Source organism: Balaenoptera physalus (assembly GCF_965194825.1).
Source record: "Balaenoptera physalus genome assembly, chromosome: 5".
NCBI lineage: Eukaryota > Metazoa > Chordata > Mammalia > Artiodactyla > Balaenopteridae > Balaenoptera > Balaenoptera physalus.
In genome coordinates, this window is record NC_138884.1 from 79,378,443 (window position 1) to 79,402,336 (window position 23,894).

Here is a 23,894-nt window from a genome sequence, read left to right on the forward strand (position 1 = left end):
AGAGGTCCCGCCTTGGCTTTGCTTCTGGAAGACACCCAGGAGATCTGACTGATCATCATTACCCTACTCACATCCTCTAATACTTTGCAGAGAAACTTTGCTCGTGAAACAAATCGTTAACATTTAAAAATGGATGTGTTTTCTATCGGTTTTATTCCTCTGGAGTGTTGATTTGCCCCTAGGTGCTTAGCAGATATTCTTAACATCTGTAGACATGAAATAAAAAATTCTTATCTAGTGCTTGCTTTGGCAGCATGTATACTAAATTGAAACAATACAGTGAAGATTAGTGTGGTCCCAACGCAAGGATGACATGCAGATTTGTGATGTGTTCCATATTTTTTGATTTTTGACTAAAATAACTCATATAAAGCATTTAGCACAATACCTGGATCATCACGTCCTGATCAAAGTTTAGCTAATGCATCTATTTTGGGGTCAATATTTCTCATGCCGGACCTAATTGAACTTGTCCAAAAAAAAAGATGAGATATGTCAGGTTCTGCTATCCACATTTTAGTCAAGAAAATAGAAAAATTATCTGAAAAAAATTCTTTATCTAGCTAAATGACTAGAGATTAAAGATTATATCTCAAACCTGGGATCTACCGGACAGTTTTCTGTCATGTACTCAATCCCTATAGGATTGTGGAAGAGGTTGAGTGAGGTTCTTCAAATGAACTTCTTAAAAGCACTATACTTTTCCCCAAATAAATATGTTCACTGGAGACTACAGAAATTAATCTGGTAAATGCAGAGAATGCACTTGAAAGTTTGGGGGGCAGATGAAACCTGATTCAAACCACAGCTCTGCCAATTTCCAGTTATAAGACCTTGGCACTTCAGTTGGCCTTCCTGACCTTCAGTTTCCTCATCTGTTTAATGAAAGTGATAATACCCACTTCATAGGGTTTGTTTGTGTGTATTAAACAGAATGATTTATACAGTGCCCATATATGCTCTGCACTCTCTAGCACACAGTAACTTCTCCATAAGTAGTATTGTTATAAATAATAAGTAAATTATTATTAAATATAAATAGTACTATTATTGATATGGTAGTCAAAGATGGTGTGTGAGTTTCTGGGAGGGTATAAACTTCATCACCTCTTTCAGAGATGCAAGATTTGCATATTTTTCTCATTCTTTTCATCTTCTAATCCATTTTCCACTTAGCTGTCAACATGATGATTTAAAAACACAATTAGCACTGCTGTATGTTATTACATGAAAGTTGTTAAAGAGAGTAGGTCCTAAGAATTCTCATCACAAGGAAAAATATTTTTTTCTGTTTCTTTAATTTTGTATCTGTGTGAGATGATGGATATTTGCTAAACCTATTGTGGTCATCATTAGCTGTACATCCTAAACTTACACAGTGCTGTATGTCAGTTATGTCTAAATAAAACTGAAAGGGAAAAAAAATAAAAGCACAAATTAGATGATGTCATTCCCCTGCCTCTACCCATTCAAGGGCTTTCGCTTAGACTTAGATTACAAGCTGATCTTCTTGCCATGGCTTTTGAAGCCTTCCTTGCTTCTCTGGTGTCATCAACCCTGCCACAGCTGCACTGACCTTTCTCAAAAATGCTCACCTTTCCCCAGCTTCCTTTTCACATGCTGCTCCCTTTGCCAGGATGGATCTATCCCCTTGAACTATGCCCTCTGTTCAAAAGACATCTCTGTGGAGAAATCTTCTCTGATCACCCTCGGTAGTTCTGTTATCTTTCACTGCAGCAAGGCTGTGTCCCTTTTTGCTTGTCTGTAGGTTGTCTGTCTTACTTTATAAGCACCACAATGGCAGAGAACTTAACTGACTTTGCACACTGTTGTATACCCAGTATTCAGAGCAGTGCTCAGCACATAGTAGGTGCTCAATAAATATTTGTTGGAATAAATGGATCAATAAATAAACTCTTCCATTAGGGAGCTCCCCTAAATGTCTAGGTAAATGGGAGTTCAAAATCCATTGATAATGGTTGTGCATTGCTTTGTATAATTGATATGTTCCTGAAAACTCATGCATAAATCAAATTCTATATGCGTGTTAAATAATTACAATTTTTAAATTGAGTTGGATGGTATTCCCAGAGATGATTTAACTTCCTTCTGAGTGAGCATCAGTTGGCAGAACAACCAGCTAAAGTACATTAACTTGTTCTTGTTCATTTCTGTCAAAATCCTGGATCTAATAGATGAGGAAACACTAGATTGTTCCTGAGGATTGGCTTGGTGGTTCAGTGCTTTCTTTTTAATACTGACTCATATGCATCAGTTAAAAAGACTTTAGGTCAACTCTAGTTGAAAATCTTAGATGTAAGGTTCACGTACAGAGCAGAAACAAAACAGTGATAAACATGTTTAAAGAAAAATGACCAGGATAGTGGTTCAGAATCTGTTCATGTGAAGAATAGTTGGGGGACCTGGAGATGTGAGGCCCTGAGGGTGCACAACGGCTACCCTCCAATCTCCTGGGCCACGACCCGAAGAGGGAGCACACTTTTTCTCTGTGCTTCCACAGGGCAAAGATGGAACCAGGAACTGAAAGTCATAGAGAAGTAAATTCTAACTTAAGTCAGAACTTTATGGATATTAAAGTTGTATATATATGCAAATGTTGCCTCAGGAAATGGTGAGTTGTTATCACTAGAGATATTTAAACTGACTGGTGAGAACTTAGTGGAGAAACTGTGACAAGGAGTCCAGCATCTTATGGTCAATTAGTTTCCCATAGATTAAGGGGCAGGTTCACTCATGGCCCATGGCCCTGATTAAAGGAGCTCTAAAAACTTATGAAAAAAGAAGAAAATTAAATCTACCATAACTTTTCTCAGGGACACTTTTATATTTGCTTTGGGAATAATAGAGGATCCAGTTGGGGGCCTTGGGGAGGGTTGTGTTGACACTCCCATGGATCCAGTAGCAGCAAGTAGTCACCTAACTGCCTTCAGAAACGATGGGCCCAGTTATCTGCAGGACTTCTGTTTTGCCGAGTGGGACTTGCAAATTGGGACCCTGCCAGCCAAAGCCCTCTTTTTCTCTGTTGCAGCTGTCAGGCTCTCACCTAAATAAATGTTAAACAAATATTTACATTGTGTCACCTTGGGGAAATGTCAGATTATCTGCTGGGAACACCTGTGTGCCTTGGGTGGCTTGGCTCTTGCTCAGAATTGAAAGGTTCATGGTTGAAAATAGAATTTTTGACTCTAGGTATTAAGATCAGCTTGCTTTTCAGCCTGAATTCTGTGTTTTGCTCCTAAAATCAAGATTGGAATTCTGCCATGTTGCTATCTTCCATTCACCTTGTGTTCAGCTTTTAAGCTTTTGGTGTTGCTAAAACCCTGTCAGGTAAATAAAAGTTCTAGGCATACTTTTGTTTCAGCCACTCGAGAGGAAGAAAAAAAATGTTGACAGAAACAAGAGGTATTTAAAATTTCTTTTTCTGGAAGGCACAATTTGTTCATTTCTTATCAAGGCCTAGGCTTCCTTTTTAGAAGCAGCAGAGTTCCCTAGAAAAATGACCCCATACTCTAGTTACCATTATTTAAAGTTAGAGTAAAATTTGCCTGTCATTTCAAATACACAGATGATATGGTTTTCCTGTTCCAACTCCATCCTATTACTAAAGATGGCCAGATTACTGAGATGGCCTCTAGGTGAACAATCAAGATGGCATCAAAGTTGATACAGGAACGATTTTTTCAAAAACATTTGCTATACCAGAATTACAAAACCTCTTCCCCAGCATCCCATTTATTTTCAATATTTCTACTACTGCACACCATTATATTACTATACCACTTTGAGTTGAATTTTACTGATAATCTTTGAGTAAAAAGTATCAAATTTTTCTGCTTATAAAATTTACTGTATTATTTTTTTAACATCTTTATTGGAGTATAAATGCTTTACAATGGTGTGTTAGTTTCTGCTTTATAACAAAGTGAATCAGCTATACATATACATATATCCCCATATCTCTTTGCGTCTCCCTCCCACCCTCCCTATCCCACCCCTCTAGGTGGTCACAAAGCACCGAGCTGATCTCCCTGTGCTATGTTGCTGCTTCCCACTAGCTATCTATTTTACATTTGGTAGTGTATATATGTCCATGCCACTCTCTCACTTAGTCCCAGCTTCCCCTTCTCCTTCCCCGTGTCCTCAAGTCCATTCTCTACTTCTGCGTCTTTATTCCTGTCCTGCCCCTAGGTTCTTCAGAACCCTTTTCTTTTTTTTTTTTTAGATTCCATATATATGTGTTAGCGTACGGTATTTGTTTTTCTCTTTCTGACTTACTTCACTCTGTATGACAGACTCTAGGTCCATCCACCTCACTACAAATAACTCAATTTCGTTACTTTTTATGGCTGAATAATATTCCATTGTATATATGTGCCACATCTTCTTTATCCATTCATCTGTCGATAGACACTTAGGTTGCTTCCATGTCCTGGCTACTGTAAATAGAGCTGCAGTGAACATTGTGGTACATGACTCTTTTTGAATTATGGTTTTCTCAGGGTATATGCCCAATAGTGGGATTACTGGGTCATATGGTAGTTCTATTTTTAGTTTTTTAAGGAATCTCCATACTGTTCTCCATAGTAGCTGTATCAATTTACATTCCCACCAACAGTGCAAGAGGGTTCCCTTTTCTCCACATCCTCTCCAGCATTTATTGTTTGTAGATTTTTTGATGATGGCCATTCTGACTGGTGTGAGGTGATACCTCAATGTAGTTTTGATTTTCATTTCTCTGATGATTAGTGACGTTGAGCATCCTTTCATGGGTTTGTTGGCAATCTGTATATCTTCTTTGGAGAAATGTCTATTTACGTCTTCTGAGCATTTTTGGATTGGGTTGTTTGTTGTTTTGATATTGAGCTGCATGAGCTGCTTGTTAATTTTGGAGATTAATCCTTTGTCAGTTGCTTCATTTGCAAATATTTTCTCCCATTCTGAGGGTTGTCTTTTCGTCTTTTTATGGTTTCCTTTGCTGTGCAAAAGCTTTTAAGTTTCATTAGGTCCCACTTGTTTATTTTTGTTTTTATTTCCATTTCTCTAGGAGGTGGGTCAAAAAGGATCTTGCTGTGATTTATGTTATAGAGTGTTCTGCCTATGTTTTCCTATAAGAGTTTTATAGTGTCTGGCCTTACATTTAGGTCTTTAATCCATTTTGAGTTTATTTTTGTGTATGGTGTTAGGAAGTGTTCTAATTTCATTCTTTTACATGTAGCTGTCCAGTTTTCCCCGCACCACTTATTGAAGAGGCTGTCTTTTCTCCGTTGTATATTCTTGCCTCCTTTATCAAAAATACGGTGACCATAGGCACGTGGGTTTATCCCTGGGCTTTCTATCCTGTTCCATTGTTCTATATTTCTTTTTTTGTGCCAGTACCATATTGTCTTGATTACTGTAGCTTTGTAGTATAGTCTGAATTCAGGGAGCCTGATTCCTCCAGCTCCGTTTTTCTTTCTCAAGATTGCTTTGGCTATTTGGGGTCTTTTGTGTTTCCATAAAAACTGTGAAATTTTTTGTTCTAGTTCTGTGAAAAATGCCATTGGTAGTTTGATAGGGATTGCATTGAATCTGTAGATTGCTTTGGGTAGTATAGTCATTTCACAATGCTGATTCTTTCAATCCAAAAACATGGTATATCTCTCCATCTGTTTGTATCATCTTTAATTTCTTTCATCAGTGTCTTATAGTTTTCTGCATACAGGTCTTTTGTCTCCTTAGGTAGGTTTATTCCTAGGTATTTTATTCTTTTTTGTTGCAATGGTAAATGGGAGTGTTTCCTTAATTTCTATTTCAGATTTTTCATCATTAGTGTATAGGAATGCAAGAGATTTCTGTGTGTTAATTTTGTATCCTGCTACTTTACCAAATTCATTGATTAGCTCTGGTAGTTTTCTGGTAGCATCTTTAGGATTCTCTATGTATAGTATCATGTCATCTGCAAACAGTGGCAGCTTTACTTCTTTTCCAATTTGGATTCCTGTTATTTCTTTCTCTTCTCTGATTGCTGTGGCTAAAACTTCCAAAACTATGTTGAATAATAATGGTGAGAGTGGGCAACCTTGTCTTGTTCCTGATCTTAGTGGCAATGGTTTCAGTTTTCCACCATTGAGAACGACGTTGGTTGTGGGTTTGTCATATATGGCCTTTATTATGTTGAGGTAGGTTCCCTCTGTGCCTACTTTCTGGAGGGTTTTTATCATAAATGGGTGTTGAATTTTGTCAAAAGCTTTTTCTGCGTCTATTGAGATGATCATATGGCTTTTCTCCTTCAATTTGTTAATATAATGTATCACATTGATTGATTTGCTAGTATTGAAGAATCCTTGCATTCCTGGGATAAACCCCACTTGATCATGGTGTATGATCCTTTTAATGTGCTATTGGATTCTGTTTGCTAGTATTTTGTTGAGGATTTTTACATCTATGTTCATCATTGATATTGGCCTGTAGTTTTCAGAAAGCTTGCTGTATTTTTAAAGACATTATTTTATAAGGTAGCATGTGCCACTCTCCTGTGGAAATGCAACCCTGAAAAAATCTTAAAAGTGAACTGAAAAATATGACTTGATTTAAAACAATTTTTTGAAGAATTTGTAAATTATATAAAGTCAGCATAAGCTTATTTTATTTTATTTTTCTAAATGAAGAATTATTACATACTGCTAATTTATTTATTAAAGATATTGTCTTTGTCCCAGGAACTCTAATTGTGTCACATTTGAGAATAAATGGAAACATTACAGAATTAATATTTTTTCATATCTATATTTTTTTAGAATTTATATAGATCAGTAGTCAAAGCAAAAAGAGGCTTTGTTGCTAATACCAACTAAATATTCAGAAAGTCATCTGCCACTTACTTCCCTGATTTTATCTGCTAACTTGGAAACAGCAGTCTTTTGGGCTACACCTGTGCTGACTACCTGGCTGTTTAGGTGGTCAACTGTATCACAGTTCCCTTTTCAGTCTCAGGCAACATGGGTGATCTAGTCTGCTTTTTGGCATTATACAGACATAAAATGATAAGATTTCATTTATGTGCCAGAATGGCTCAAAGTGTGCGTAATACACAGTCAGATAACTCACATTACTTTTATTTTACAAAGACGTAAAGCTGGAGAATCAGGCCACAGGGGCTCAAATTTCCTGAAAACGCCTTGTCAAATCACTGACAGTGTCTCAAGCACACATATTTCATCAAGCTCAGTGGAGTTGTTTGTTTACTTTTCTCCTCAATAATTCTTGGGTATTAGGTGGATGTGACTAGAATTTATATTTAATGCTAGTGATTCAGTGCATTCAAAGATCCACATTTAAGGCATCATTTCATGATGTGCAAAAAATCAAAACAGCTGCAAAAAATAATTGAACAATTGCAAATTTTTCTGTGATTGTTAATCCTCTATCCCATGAGCCCTGGTAAGTATGCCAAGTATTAATGAGAATCAGGATCATGTTGGGTAGAAGGGTATGGAATTTTATATTCTCTTTCAGGGGCAGTTGTGTGGTTTTACATTATTCACAATCATCTTAATTCAAGCTGTGTTTATTTGTTGTTATTTCCTCAAGTTTCTCTATTTTAAGGGTGACATCTTACTATTGGCATATAAGCGAGACACTTAATCTGTAGGGTTTTCATCCATAGCAATTTTACTGAGATTTTGCCCTTACGTGGGAATTATTTCACGATTGAACAGTGTAGAATTTGCTGACCTGATAGGGAGGGGATCATGTGAGCAGGGATGGAGCGAGCTCTTGTACAGACCATTAAGTTGGGAGTTAGGTAGTGACAGTTCTGCTCCCAACTTTGCTTCTGACAGCTTTGTTCCAAGCAGGCCACCGAATTATCCTCTGCATGTGATTCTTTTATTTCTCAAACAAATATTTATGGAGTGCCTACTGTATACACTAAGGATAGGACAGCAAACAAAATAGACAAGAATCCTTTACTTCATGAACCATATATTATATTGGAGGGAGATAGGCAATAAGCAAACAGATTAAAAAATTTTTAATAATAATAATAGTATATCAGATAGTGATAAGTGCAATGGAAAAATTCCAAAAAGAATTGAAGAGCTTTGGGGGAGTATGGGTATGGTGGCAAGGGATGCAATTTTAAGCAAAATGTTGTTCAGGAAAATCTCACTGAGAAGATTACATTTGATCCACGAACACATGGGAATCCAGGAAGTGAGAGAGACCCGGACATACCAGGTGTTCTGTGATATCTGCTGGAAGTGAGAAAGAGGGCATGATGGAATCAGTCCTACAAGCAGATACTGTTGGCAAGGATGTGAGTGTTGGGGGGTAGACATATGGTGGGGTGGAGGGTCTTGCTAGCCATGTGTACAGCTTGGGAGCTCCCTTTCAGCTTCTGACATCAGTTTATTCAACAAAGGTGTTAGGAAAGTTATCAGTTTATTCCTTTAGCAAATATTTATTGGCACCTACAATGTACCAGGTGCATTGTCTGATGTTAGGGATGCTTCGATGAATAAAACACCGTTCTGCTTTCAAGGGACTCAGCATAATAGGGGACAAGACATGAAAACAATTACACTGCTGTCCAATGTGATCAGTTTAAAAGGTATGGGGGGAAACGCAGAGAAGGAGGAGGGACTCTTTCCATTTGGCAATATTAGGAAGGCTGTTCCCAGTGAAGAAGTAACAGCTGAATTTGATTTTGGAGGATATATAGAAGTTTGCCATGTGGGCAAGGTGGAGAAAGCAGGCAGCCTAAATCTGTCATATATTAGGGGAACTACAACTAGTTTAATTTTATGAGAACATAAAATGGGGAGAGAATAAATGGATTTGAGGGACTTTGGGGAAGTAAAATTAACAGTACTTAGTAATTAATTGCATATGAATGGTGAGGTTGAGGGTGAAACAGAGGTTTTTAGGCTTGCGGACTTGGGTAGATGGTATTACCACCAAGAAAGTCGTGTGTCTCAAAGGAGGGCTGGTGGTGGTGGGAGATAAGGGGTTAATATTGACATAATGTCTTCATCTGCTCCAAGAAGTGCATGACCATAATTTTCCTTCCAGTGGACGTAAAAACAGCTTTCCTTCTAGAGGAGATGACATGATTTATACTTTCATCCAGTGGTATGCTGGTAAACTGGCTCCCTGAAAAACAAAACAAAACTATGATTTGTAGCATTTGCTGATTTCTGCGGTGTAAACACTCCTACCAGATTTCAAGCTAATAATAGTTGACTAGACTCCTCCCACAGCACTGCGTTTTGTCCCCTGACAAGTATTTGTTGAGCTCCCGTTGGTGTGAGGCATGCAGTCATGTGCTGGCTCTTTCTCCTTTACTTCTCCTTATCCACTTCCCACCCTCCTCCAGCCCACTCTTCCCCACAGGCTGGTTTCAACAGTGGCTACTTTCTAGCTTCCTGTGGGGCTCAGCCAGTGGGAGCCACCAACAGGACATCAGAGTGTGGGAAGAGAGGCAGGTTGGGTCATGATACCCTAGTTTCTTCTTTACCAGGTTACACAGTTTGGAGTTGCCTGAATCCCACTGTGGGAGGCTCTGGCTCCTATCAGGCAGCCTCCTGCATACAGCTCTTTCTGAGTTCCAATAACTGCTCCTTCCCCTTGCCCCTTGAATCTGGGATGGTACCCCGCATGCTGCACTACCCCTGGTTGGTTTTTCTAAACCTTGCCAGTACCTTCATAAGTGACCTTTTCATTAAATACTCTGCAGTAATCCTACTTCAGTGAGTCATTTCTTTCCTGCTGGAACCATGGCTATTACAAATGAAGATGATGAAAAACTCTGGTTTTTAAAGAGTTGCAGACCAGTGTGACCAAAAAATAACTTGACTTCTCCCATGATTTCTCTTCTGATGTGAGACAATGACACATGTAAATGTTCACTAGCACAGTTTTCTATCCCCATGTCTAGTGAAGCTGGGAACCAAGGGAATCTCTTCCCTACTCCTCTCGTACCCCAACTAAGCCATACCTCTTGTGAGGTCTCTTGAGGCCACCAGAGGGTGCAGACATAGGAAGCTGATGCCGTTGGCCCATCACAGAGAAAACAAGTCATCTGTTGTTTTTTGTGTTTTCCAGCAGTGGTGACGAATTCATGCTCCTGTATGATTTGTGGATTTATGCTCCTGTGTTATCTGTGACTCCTGTTTGTGAGAAGAGGTCAGCTAGGTGAGACATTCTGGAGCACTGGGCTGGCGTCATAGCATCTGGCTCTGAGATCTTTTTAAGTTTCAATTTCCTTGCAATATAAAAGGAGGAAGTAGTAGTACATTATCTTGCAAGACCCTTCCATCGTTAACATTCTCTTCACGACTAAGGTCTGCAGCTCTGGGTGTTCCCGGTGACTATGACTTTGTGAGCACTGTTCACTGAACAGCTTGGCCTAACAAAGACAAATTTACGACTTTCTTTTAAAAAGATTATGTAAGTCTCATCAATAAATAATACATCTAACTCAGTAACATGCCTCTTACCAAGAGATATATCAAAGAAAAGTGTATTAGTTACCTATTGCTACGTAACAGATTTTCACAGATGTGGCAGCTTAAAACAGCACCCAACTATTATCTCAGTTTCTGTGGATCTGGAACCTGGGAGTGTCTTATCTGGGTCCTCTGTTTCAGGGTCTGTCATATGGGTGGATTGATGCTGTTGGCCAGGTCTTGGGTCTTATCTGAAGGCTTGCCTAGGAAAGAATCCACTTCCAGGCTCATGTGATTGTTGGAAGAATTTCAGTTCCTTAAGGGTGGAGGGCCTCAGTTCCTAGCTGGCTGTAGGCCAGAGGCCAGCCTCAAGTCCTTGCCATGTAGACCTACCCAACATGGCGACTTGCTTCATGAGAACTGGTAAGGGAGAGCATCTGCTAGTGAGAGAGGAGTCACAGTCTTGTGTACCCTAATGATGGAAGTAACATCCCATTACCTTCAGTTGGTTGTAAGCAAGTCACTAGGCCAGCTCACACTCAAGGGGAGGAGGTTACACAGGACATGAATAGCAGGAGGTGGGGTCTTTGGGGGCCATCTTAAAGCCTGCCTGTCAACAAAAATTCTTCCCCCTCCGCGCCCCACGGAAGAAGAGTTTTAAATCCTAAGCTTCTCTGATATACTTAAAGGTTAGTTTGTCAGAAATAAAAAGTGACAACTAAATGCAGTGTGGGATCCTAAATGGAGATCTTGGTGATGTTTGAATAGGGTCCTGACTTTAGTACCAGTGTTAATTTCCTGGTTCTGATAATTACACTGTAGTTATGTAAGATGTTTGCTTTGGGGGAGCCTAGATAAAAGCTATATGGAAACTTTCTGTATTGTTTTTATAACTTTTCTGTAAGTCTCTAAAAGTAGTTTAAAAAGTTAGATAAAATTAGCTACAGGGATATATTGCACAACATGGGATATATAGCAAATATTTTATAATAACTATAAATGGAGTATAACCTTTAAAATTGTGAATCACTATATTGTACACCTGTAACATACATAAAATTATACATCAACTGTACTTCAATAAAAAAAGTAAAAAGTTAGAAAAAAGTGATTTATAAAACATAAAAATCCATTAGCTATTATATAAGCCTACTGTGTGGCTGTAGCTTATTCAATAATTTTAACTTTATGTCTTTATCAGAACCGTTTTGCCGATAAAAATCTATAAATTTGTGGGGGAGGGGAATGGGGAGATGTTGGTCAAAGGGTACAATAAAGAAAAAAATCTAATTTTTTGTAAATAAATATAGAGATTTTAGTAGATAAATTTGCTTAAAATTGTATAGGTAAAAATGTAAAATAGATAACTAGTGGGAAGCAGCTGCATAGCACAGGGAGATCAGCTCAGTGCTTTGCGACCACCTAGAGGGGTGGGATAGGGAGGGTGGAAGGGAGACGCAAGAGGGAGGAGGTATGGGGATATATGTATATGTATAGCTGATTCACTTGGTTATACAGCAGAAACTAACACACCATTGTAAAACAATTATACTCCAATAAAGATGTTAAAAAAAAATCTTAAACATCTTTTTCTACAAAAAAAAAAATTATATAGGTAAAATCTACAATTTTTTTGTAGATAATTTGAGTAGCCTTCCTAGTGAAAATCCCCTAGAAACCTCACTATTACTGTTTAATAGAATTCTTTATATTTGTTTGTATGTATTTGTTTCAACACATAATTACAGAGGTGAGGAAAGAATTTTCTGCATAAGCTTGAGTTGAAATGTTGTAGGGACTTTTGCACAACCCCAAATGCACTTCACACATCGCTTAAAGTAACGATCTTTCCTAAAATAGTACCCTGGTAGCCCAGTCTGGCCCCTCCACTGTGCTGAGCACTGTTTTCAGATGTCAGTCTGCTTGTTGCTTGGATATCAGCACTTATATTTCAAAATAGTGTGGTCTGTCTCACGGCACTGTTCCATGTGATGAAAAGCAGAATGCTTCAGTCCCTCGTAGGCACTTGAATTTCATGCAAAGCAAGAACAAATGGCTCTTCATTTTGCTCAGTGTTTGAAGGGGCTGCTGGTTATTAATACTCTGTCACTATTTCACATGTCCTCGTCCAGCAGTTTAAAGCCTATGGGTCTCGGTTGGTTACACCTCTTAAGAGAGCTATTTGGAAACACTCTAGACATTTTTCTTAGGCCCTATTTTTAGAATGGAAGACCTAATGGTATTTTAATGTCTCTCTATATTCCCAGAACAAGTCTCGAGGAAAAAAATGTTACCTTTTGAAATTTAGCAAAGCTGGTGGGATTATCACCACTCCTCTGAGAAGCATTGTGTTAAAGAATGAATTTTGATTTACAGAATGTTAGTGGTAAAAGGACCATGAAAAATCAGCTCTTCCAAACCCCTCACTTTTCAAATGAGGAAGCTGAGTCTTGGTGTGAGTGAACTGTTGGCGCAAGATCAGACAGTGAGAAGTGGCCAGTGTGAAAAGTTTAGGGGGACAGCTTATGCTTTATGGCAGAAAATGACTCTGGTAAGAGTCAATGACAAGAAGTCAGCTTCTGAATTCAAGACTCAGCTTTAGAACATGAAAACAGTCTGCTGGGCCCCTGCATGAACCTTCATTGCTCTTACCATAGAAGATTCTGAGAGAAGATGTGGAGTGATCAACGAAAATGTGGGTTCAGAAGTGAGGAAAGGTCCAGGAACCTCTTGGGAGAGTTGGGCCCCAAGTGTTACTCAACCTCACTGTGACTCCCCCATCCGACAATGTTGGATGAATTTTTCCCTCTGTAAATGGCCCCTGGAATTCCATCAATTAGAGATTCCTTTGCTCCAGCAAGCAACCTTCTAATGATGCCAAAAACCTCTGGGAGGGTTAAGTGTCCATCTATTATTATCTACTACTCTGTGTTATCTTCCTCTCTTTTCTTTGAAAGTCTCATTGTGATCAGCTCACTTGGGGAACGTAGTTTTTTTTTTTTTTTTTTTTAAACATCTTTATTGGAGTATAATTGATTTACAATGGTGTGTTAGTTTCTGCTTTATAACAAAGTGAATCAGTTATACATATACATATGTTCCCATATCTCTTCCCTCTTGCATCTCCCTCCCTACCACCCACCCTCCCTATCCCACCCCTCTAGGTGGTCACAAAGCACCGAGCTGATCTCCCTGTGCTAGGCGGCTGCTTCCCACTAGCTAGCTATTTTACATTCGGTAGTGTATATATGTCCATGCCACTCTCTCACTTTGTCCCAGCTTACCCTTCCCCCTCCCCATATCCTCAAGTCCATTCTCTAGTAGGTCTGTGTCTTTATTCCCGTCTTGCCCCTAGGTTCTTCATGACCTTTTTTTTTTTTTTTTTTTCCTTACATTCCATATAGAGGTATTTGTAATCAGAAAGAGAAATACAGTATGGGAACGTAGTTTTGATTGTAGGAAGGGAAGAAAATGTTGAGAAGCAAGTAATGCTCTTGTGGAGGTGGCTGTCCAGGTGGGGTGCTGGAGTGGGGTTGGGCAGGATGGGGTCAGTACACAGGTCAGGGACTAGGAGGCAAGGAAGAGTGCTGAAGCCAAGCCTAGCTTATTTTGTAGCTTTACTGTGGGCTGTCTCACACCTGGAAAAGAAAGAGAAATGCCTTCACCCTTTCCTAGTGTTCCTTAGCCCCTTAGGCAAATACTGACTCATTGAAGGTTAACTAGGAGTTTGTAGAGTGAAGGGAGAACCCAACCACTGTGTATATGGTTGGTCCATGGGAAAGTACATATCAAGTTTTGAACTAACCTTGAGCTATGCTTTTGGAGCATACATTCCTAAAGTAAGGACTCACACGTAATAGAGTAGTTAATCGTCCTCGAATCAGTCTGCCTGGGTTCAAATGCTGGCTGTGATCCTCACTACCTCAGTGATCTTGGACAAGTCTCATATTTCCTGTGGTTCAGTTTCCTTTTGTGTGTATTAGGGATGATAGTAATGGTACCTATGGTACAGTACAGTACTATAGTGCTGTAGTGAGAAATAAATGAGTTAATGCATGTGTAGCAGCACTTAGAGCCTAGCGAAGTATAAGTATTTGCATAGGAATTCTGTGTTCTCCACATTCCTCAACCATGTTCCCCAGTTTCGTTTGAGAAAATATAGTCTCTAACATCTTTGGAATAAGATCTAGGAAAGCAAATCTTTTAAAAAAAAATGTTATTTAAGCGATACTTTCCATCCTATGAATATCTCATATATTTCCTGAATGGCAGTCAGGTGTCCTCTTTACACTGAAACACTTGCCTGGACTAATTCATATTATATGTTCTAAAGCGAATTCTTTCAAATGCAAAACATCTTTCCACATCTTCACTAACAAATTTAGCTACATATTAATGTAGTTATGTGAATATCAGGATTCTAAAAGATACTCAGTTTTAAGGTGAGCTTCTGAGAAGGTCAAAAGTGTTTGTATCTGAAAGTAACTGATGAGTACCCCTTTCTCACATTTTCATATAACAAGAGCTCACTCTCAAGATTCTTTCACAGACTCAATCACTTCTATTTTAACTCGGTGACTGGCACATCCCATTATGTTTCTGTGATCTATAGAAATTTGAATGGGGAATTATAATTACGCTTTAAAGTTCTTAAAGCCTAATTATTAGGTCCTTATATGAGAATAGATGATATGCAGCAGTAGATAAAGCGTGGATTGAAAGTTAAAACATCTGGATTCTCTTCCCGCTTCTTCCATTAGGAAGCTCTGTGTGTCTCAGAATCTCCCTGAACGTATCTTAAATGGAGGATTTGAATGAGGTGCTGTTTAAGATTTCTTACAGATCTGATACTGTATGATTCTGCAATAGCTTATTGGCCCTACATTTGTGAAGTGTGTGCTTTGCTTTGGCTGACATGTATATTTTCTTTCCCAGTTTTCTTTTTTTTTTTTTTTTAAGTAAATCATCACCTTTTCTGACCAGGATTATTTATTTATTTATTTATTTATGGCTGTGTTGGGTCTTCGTTTCTGTGCGAGGGCTTTCTCCAGCTGTGGCAAGCGGGGGCCACTCGTCATCGCGGTGCGCGGGCCTCTCATTATTGCGGCCTCTCTTGTTGCGGAGCACAGGCTCCAGACGCACAGGCTCAGTAATGGTGGCTCACGGGCCTAGTTGCTCCGCGGCATGTGGGATCTTCCCAGACCAGGGCTCGAACCCGTGTCCCCTGCATTGGCAGGCAGATTCTCAACCACTGCGCCACCAGGAAAGCCCTTTCCCAGTTTTCTTAAAATCGTTTGAGATGCCTTTGCTAGATGACCAGCCAGGGTGAGAGATGCAGTCTATAGCTGCAAAGTAGAAAAAGCCACCTGGGTCTGCAAGAGAACAAGTCCGTGGCCTTGACATTGCAGCATCCCTGCCCCCAGACACAGAGCCGCGGATCCAGGAGTGTTTGATTGAATGTCAGATGAATAAAGACAAACTCCAGGGCATCATTACTTTACTGCTAATGGACAGTTGTTTGTGTTTTGCAGAAGATAACATAGAAATGAAAAGATAAATAACTGTACAAGTTTTCAGAGTTGCCATTTGTTTGTATAATATTTTCTTTTCCAGGGAGGCAGAGGAGGCTAAGGAACAGCTTTCTCTCTGGCTGCCTCTCAGAGGTACTTTGAATTTCTCAAAGGGATGATAAAGAAATGAGATTAACCTATTTTGTGACCTGCTTCTGCCTTTCCATTTTGGGGGCATTCATTTCCATGTTAATTTACTCCTTTTGATAGTAAGTAGAGCTCTGTTTTGGTTGACAGGTTTACTTTAGCACAAGAAATCTCAAAAAAAAAAAAATCATTTGGGATAAATGCTTCCACAAGAGACAGTTAGATGATCTGTTATGGAACTAGCTTATTCCCTCTAGAGTCATGACAGTAGGGTGGCTGAAATCCTTGTTATAGTGTTGAAGGTAGAAGTTCAAGTTGTTGACTGTAGTAAATATAAATTAAGATAATATTGCAGCACTGGCGGCCAACTTTTCTTTAGTTTAATTATTATTTTGAGAAATAGTCTGTAAAAACATTAATTTTCACCTTTCTCTTTTCTTCTAGTCATGGACTCCTGCCCTGTAGGTCCTTCTGTGAGTCTGCAAAAGAGGGCTGTGAATCAGTCCTGGGGATGGTGAATGCCTCCTGGCCCGATTTCCTCAAATGCTCCCAGTTTAGAAACCAAAGTGAAAACAACAATGTCAGCAGGATTTGCTTCTCACCACAGCAGGAAAAAGAAAAGCAATGTAGGTGTCTGCATTTTGTTGCATTTTTTAAAGTTTTTTATTGAAGTATACCATCCATGAAAGGAAGTATACAAATAATGTGTACAGTACAACAAATTTTAACAAAGTGACCAGACCCATGTAACCGGCACCCAGATCAAGAAATAGAATATTAACAGAATCCCAGAAACACAAGCCCCACCCCCCGTGACCTGATCCTCCCAAAAGAGACCTCTATGCGGACTTCTGTCAGCTTAGGTAATTCTGCCAACTTCTGAACTTGATATCAACGGAATCGTACAGTATGCATGCCTTTTGTGTTGAACTTCATTTGTTCAACATTATGTTTGAGAGATTCACTGTATTTTCATCTCCTTGTGGTTCATTCATTCTCATTTTTATGGTATTCTCATATATTTTCCATCACAGTATATTTTTCTGTCCTACTGTCGATAGACATTTGAGTTGTTTCCAGCTACCGTGAATGGTGATGTTGTGACTATTCTTGTACATGTCTTTGATGGAACATGGTTATGTATTTGTTCAGCAAAAAAGTTTTTTAAAGCGGTTGTTTCAATTTATACTTCTCCCAGCTGTGGGTGAAAGTTGCAGTTCCTCCACATCCTCCCCAACACTTGGTATTGCCAGTCTTTTTCATTTTAGCAATTCTGATGATCGTATTGTGGTATCTCTTTGCGGTTTTAAGTGGAATTTTCCTAATGAATTGGGTTGCATTTTCAAAATGTTTTGGTTACTTAAATATCCTTTTTTGTGAAGCACCTGTCAAAATAGTTTGCCCATTTTTGATTGGGTAGTCTGTCTTTTTATTCTCGATTTGTGGTTCTTCAGGCATTCTGGATGTAAGTCATCTGTTAGATATAAGTACTATCTGTGTGGCTTGCCTTTCCTGTCTTTTATTATGTCTATTATGGAATAGAAGGTTTTAATTTTAATGGGTCTACATTATCAGGTTTTTCTGATCCTCAGTTTTCTAGACTCTCCTGGTACAGTATGTAAGAACCTCTTTCTAAATGATGAGGAAGGCCCTTTGGCTTTCACACATGAGTTACAGTTGCCTGGAGCTTTGAGTTATCTTTTTCTAGGAAATTGAGCTTAGTTGAAAGCCATCCAATTCATGGTCCTTATAGTTACTTCTCAAACACTTGGTAAATTACCCCATTCAGTGCATTCCTTTCCATAGGTGGACTATTCCAATTCACCTCTGTTAAGGGTTTTAGCAATTGGACCACCCCCTTATACCAGGGAATGTCTATCTCTACCTTCCATCAATGATGGCAACTTCGCTGCCATCCCAGCAGTGAGTAATCCAGATCAATAACCCCATCATATCACCTGCTTTCTTGGACCACTTCTGCAGCTGTCACAAGCTGGGTCTTCCAGAAGCAGCCACTGAGATGGGGTTTGTTGTACAGGGTATTTATTAAGGATCAGCACTTGTAAAGGAGGGAGAGAAAGCAGGATTGGGTAGAGGCAGAAGTTGAAATGTGATCCAGGCACACTGAAGCTTGGCTAGATCCATGGGGAGCTCTGGGGCACATACGACCTGAGGGGGTTGTTCCATGTTGGGTCCAGACAGCCGGGTCTTTATATCCCCACAATCAGCCACTGGTTGTGGTCCTTCCTGGGAAGGGTGTGCCCTTGGATGAGGCAGCTCTCTGCAGTTGAGGCTAAACTTGAAGGATCTAAAGGCTGTTGGCTGACAGCAGGGGGCAACAGGTCCTGCGCTGAAGGGCAGGCACGCAGAGTGGGAACAGACCAACTTGATGCAGTCAGAGACTGAGCTGATTTTGCTTGGTGTTTATAAGACAGTGTTGGTAAGGCTCCATCTCCCTCTGGTTTGTTTCCATTCTGAGGGTGCACTTCTCCAGTGAGCCTTACTGAGAAACGAAGGTGTTTACTGCATTCTGCTCCTCCTTGGCAGTCCCTAGTTGTAATGTTTTTCTTCTCAGAATAAGATTGCTGGATTTCCACTTGGCTTTGCAGAGGTTTTCTGCCTCTTTAGCTTCTTGCTCTTTACTGCAAATGCCTTGAGGGGAAATCCTTCCATGTGATAGGCCCACTTCTCTGTGTCTCCTTTCCCACTATGTCCTTGGCCCATTAATACCCTGCTCCTCTGGCAGCACCAAAACTCTGATTTTTGTCTCTCCACCCCCATGGGATTGCCAGAAGCTCTACTGGCTTCTCTCCCTCTTTGCAGTGGCCCTGTGTCCAGGTTCTCAGTTTCTAGCACCATGACAAGAATTGGCAAGATCCAAGGGGAAAAAGCATCCATAGAATGTAGACTGTTTGCTCTGCAGTCGTCTTCTCTCTGGGATCTCAGCCACTCACCTCCTGATAGTCTCATCAGCTATCAGAGGCCTTTAAACAGATGTTTCTTGTGTTTTATCTGGCTTTTCTAGTTTTACTTGATGGGGTGGTTGCATTGACCTATCACAGGTTACTACATCCTAGCCAAAAGTAGAAGTTTGTTTAATTTCTTTTTAACACACTGTTTAGTGGAGGTCTGCTGCTAAATTACGATTCCCTCCAAAAGAGTGTATATAGCACGAAGCCACCAGAAGGATGAGTGAGTGTATCTGAAAGAGAAGCCCCTTGATTCTTTTCTTTTTCAGCTACATTTGCCCCTGTTTTGATAAGAACACTTTATTAGTGCTCATTTGGAAAATGTTGCCTGTTGATACAGGATTTAAGAACCCACTGAGAAAATCTGAAAATAAAAAACATCATCAGTATTCCTTAACACGATGGTCCAAAAGTATCAGTTCTTAAAGATCAAAGTAACATCAGTATTCTTTAATAGCTCCAGATGAAATGCCACCTCACATAGGTTCCCCAAATATCAGAAGATAGTACAAATTTTCTGATCTTGGAAAAGATTGATGACTTTGGAAAAGATCTTGGAAGACTGATGAAACATTTATATTAAAAAACTTATGTTTTAAGAGAACAGAAATTTCCTAAGTACACTCATCTGAGATTCTCTATTTGTCAGTCTTTTTTTATAATTCTTGATTGTACTATTTTTTCCCATGTAGAATTAATTCTCTGAAAATGGGTCTGATAATTGGTGTTTGAGGCAATATTTTCCTAGAATTTGAAATAATTTTTCTGTCTCATGCTTGATGGATAAACAGGATGGTAACCATTGTAGATGTATTCATGGGTCATGTGCTAGGGAGAAAGCTACTGTTATCTGTGATCTTTGTGTAAGCATAAGAATATAATTTCTAGGGACTTCCCCGGTAGTCCAGTGGTTAAGACTCTGTGCTTCCACTGCAGGGGGCACGGGTTCGATACCTGGTCGGGGAACTAAGATCCTACATGCTGCACAGCACGGCCAAAAAAAAAATATATATATATATACATATATATATTTTATAATATCATCTTAATCATATAAGGGTTTATGCTGTAGGGCCAGTTATGAATATAACTAATGAAGTCCTTTTCTCATTTTTTCATTTATTCAGTAAATATTCATTGAGTACCTACTCAGTTCTGAGCATTATTCCAGATAATCTGAAAAAATTAATTACAGTGACCATAATATTGGTTTACATCCCTCTAGTGTGGTGGTTCTCAACCAGAGATGATTTTGCAGCCTCCACCTGGGAACATTTGGCACTGTCTATAAACATTTTGGTTGTCACAGCTCTGGGGACAGAAAGAGTTGCTACTGGCGTTTAGCAGGTGGAGACCCACTATGCTGTTAAACATCCTGCGATGCATAGGGCAGCTTCCCACAGCAAAAAACTGTGTGGTCCCAAATGTCAATAGTGCTGCTTTTGAGAAACCCTGGTTTGGGCTTGATGCTTTGCAAGGTACTTTCTAGTAGTAGTAGTAATAATAATAATAATAATAGTAATACCTATCATGCTTCCTACCTTTAAGGAGTGTTAAACCTAATCTGGTATACCTATATGTGAGGAACAATGTAAAAAGAACATTAGTGACTCCATCTAAACATGCTGTCAGACAGAAACTATAGAGAAACACAGGTTAAATGTCAATGGAGCAGAAGTGGAGTCAATCACATAAAGGAGTTCTGGATGTTTGGAAGAGGAAGGGTCCCACTTGGCACAGAGGAAGCCAGGAGGTGTTCTGGGGTAGGCATTCAGCACTGTGAACCTGTGTTGGGTGACAGGTGCCAACTTAGCCCGTGAAACAAATGATGATTAAAAGTTGACTCCCATCTTAGTCTTCTCCTTCCAGCTTGTCAAATAATTTGCCCCAAGAAAACAGTAACCCCCTTTTACATTATGGACCCCATTCTCCTTTCCAAAGTGCTTTCACAGCTGTTAGCTCACTTTGCTTCCAGAGTAAATCTCTGAGGTATTATCATCTTCATTTTATAAATTAGGAAACTGAGGTTCAGGAAGATAATTCCGAAGTTGTTTTAAATCAGTCCCCCTGGCTCTGTCTTCATCCTGGGACCATCCTGGGATTCAATTATTAATCCTTGAATGCTACCCTCTGTTACAGCCCCCTTCTCACAAGAGTTTTCAAAATGTCTTTTCAGACTGAGTCAAGCCAAAACTCACAACTTGTAACAGCTGCTTTTCCCAGCGCACAGCTCTGTAAATTCAATTCATCTTCTCGTAGCATCTTTTAAATCAGTCATAACTCCAAAGATATTTTGTTCTCATATAGAAGGATACCCAGTCGTCTTATCCTTGCTATCTTATATTGATGCCAGCTCCTGTAAAGTAAATAATGTGCTAACGTGATAGTGCTGTGGGAACTATTCTTCAGAGGTTTTTAAAATAAACATTTGTGTGGGTTTCCATAGTTGAGTTGTGAGAACTCAGAGGGCTAAAAGTCAAGGTCCGTCAGTCATTCTGAGCTTTCTGACTAATCCTTTACCTTGTCTGAAATCGTATATGGAAAGTAGTTATGAAATAGTTTTTCTGTGGGTCTAAAGAGATCTCTGCTGCCATGAAAGAAACTTCAGCTATTCATTCTTTCATTTTCCTCTTCCTTTTCCTAGTACCTTATTTGCTTTCCTAGCTTTGGTTGCTGACAGCAACTACTTCAGTGTATTAGCAGCAAAATTGTAGTCTCAAGATCTTGGTAAAATATATACTCTGAATTTCTCCTATTGAATTGTGAATTCACTCGGGAAAGTTATTCAATACTCTTTCTTTGAGGTACTTAGTGTCAATATTTTGCCAGAGATAGATGATTATAGATAGCATGGTGGAGTTACTGAAAACTAGCCATGCACTTTTCATTCCAATGAACAGTCAAATATAATGAGGTTTTCCTAGAACTTCAAATTTCCCAACATGTATAATTTTAAATTATAAAAACATTTTCTTTCTTCCATATGTAGATGCTTCTTTTAAGGGCACCAAACTTAGATCTGAAGACTTGTTTTTCAAGCCCTGGCTATTTTGTTTAATTACTGTGTGGTCTTCAGCAAATTTCTTAAACCCTTTTTGCTTCTCTTTCCTCAGTTTTACAATAGGAATAATAATACCTGGGGGCAGGGGTAGAACAGTTTTATGGGGTAAATGAGGTAATGTATTTGAAAGAATTTTGGAAGCCATAATGCATTATGCAAATGTAAGTGCTTCAATCCAACAGACATTTAGAAGCATGTTCTATGGACCACATAGTCCACCAGGAACTGGAAAGGGAAGATGGCATGCATACGTTTAAAGTGCTCATAGGTCAGTGGAGAGATAGACAGATAAGCACAGAGGCAGAGCCTGAGACAAGGATTTGAGCACAAATCTTATATTTGGGAAAGGCATGGAAGAGTGGAGGAGTGGGATGGTGGTTCAGGGAAAGGAAAGTGGCCACTAAAGGTAAAGTGAATCCAGCTACCATCGTGGGTAATTGGAGCTTAATTTCATAGGCAAATCTGGGAAATAGTGCATAACATATGACTCAGAACTACCCAACTGGAGGGGTGAGGTAGCTGGGGGATGCCCTTCCTTCCTTTAGCCTTTGAAACTGATAGGATCTACTGTAGCCCGTAAGTACTATGTTCTATAGGAGCAGAGACATGGGATTGTGCAGGAGGCAATACAAAACTTGTCTGCGCCCTGCAGTGGAAGGCTTTCATCCTTGGTGATTTCTCCTTCATCTATAGCACTCTCTTTTCCTTTGGTTTCTAAAACACTGCTCTGTTTTGGTCAGCTTCCTACCACTCTGGCCACACTCTAGTCTATCCTTTCCTTCTACTGACCCCTTAAATATTGGTATTCCACAGGATTATAGTCTCAACCCTCTTTCCTCAACATTCTATGCATTTTCTCTGGGAAACCTCATACTTGCTTGTGGCCCTGTAAGTACTGATGACTCTTTTTTTTTTTTTAGTACTGATGACTCTTAAATCTGTATTTCATCCCCAATTTTATTCCACTTCCCCGAGCTTCTGACTCATATTCCGAAGTCCTTGCTCCAAACTCTCAAGCAAAGCTACTGTTTCCCAGGTCTCCAGGGATTGTCATGTATGTTGCTGAATTCCATGGGAAGTTCTCAGTTTTCCCCTGACTGTATGTCCTGCAGCATTTGCCACATTTTGTCACTCCCTCCTCCCAAGACAAACTCTCTAGGCTTCCAGGTAGGTCTTCCTTCTACTTTGGCCACTTATTTTCAGCCTCGTTTGATGTTTCCTCCTCGTTTCTCTCTAAAAGCTGGTGTACCCCAGGGCTCAGTCCTTGGATCTCTCCTCTTTTTGGTGACCTAATTCAAGCTCATGACTTGAGATACCACCAGGCACTGACATCTACCAACATGCGTCTCAAGCCTGCACAGCCTCTGAACTCTGGACTTGCATACACACGTATGCTTGTGGTACGCACACACACCACCTTCTAGTTACTTCCACCTGAGTGTCTACAAGGTGTGTCAAGCATAACGGGTACTACCCTGGTATTGCCCCACACCTGCTCCTCTCCCAGCCCTCCCCACCTTAGTAAATAACAACTTCATTCTTCTGGTTGCTCCAGCCAAAGACCTTGGGTTGTCCTTTACTCTTCTTTTTCTCTCCCATACCATATCTGATCTGTCAGAAATCTTACCGTCTCTACTGTCAAAACTTACACATAATCCAACCAGTACTCCCCACCTCCACAACCACTACCCGGCTCAAGTCACCTCAACTCCTGCCTGGATTATCCTTCCAGCTCCTTATTAGCATCCTTGCTGCATCC

At 39.7% G+C, this 23,894-nt stretch overlaps 1 protein-coding gene across 1 annotated transcript in view; it reads left to right on the plus strand.

Moving 5' to 3' along the window:
- The window catches only part of CORIN (corin, serine peptidase), a 261,470-nt gene that overhangs the window by 82,111 nt on the left and 155,465 nt on the right, over positions 1 to 23,894 (plus strand). The window contains 1 exon segment of the mRNA XM_082462463.1: positions 16,550 to 16,731. Within this exon segment, the coding sequence (XP_082318589.1) occupies positions 16,550 to 16,731 (182 nt within the window).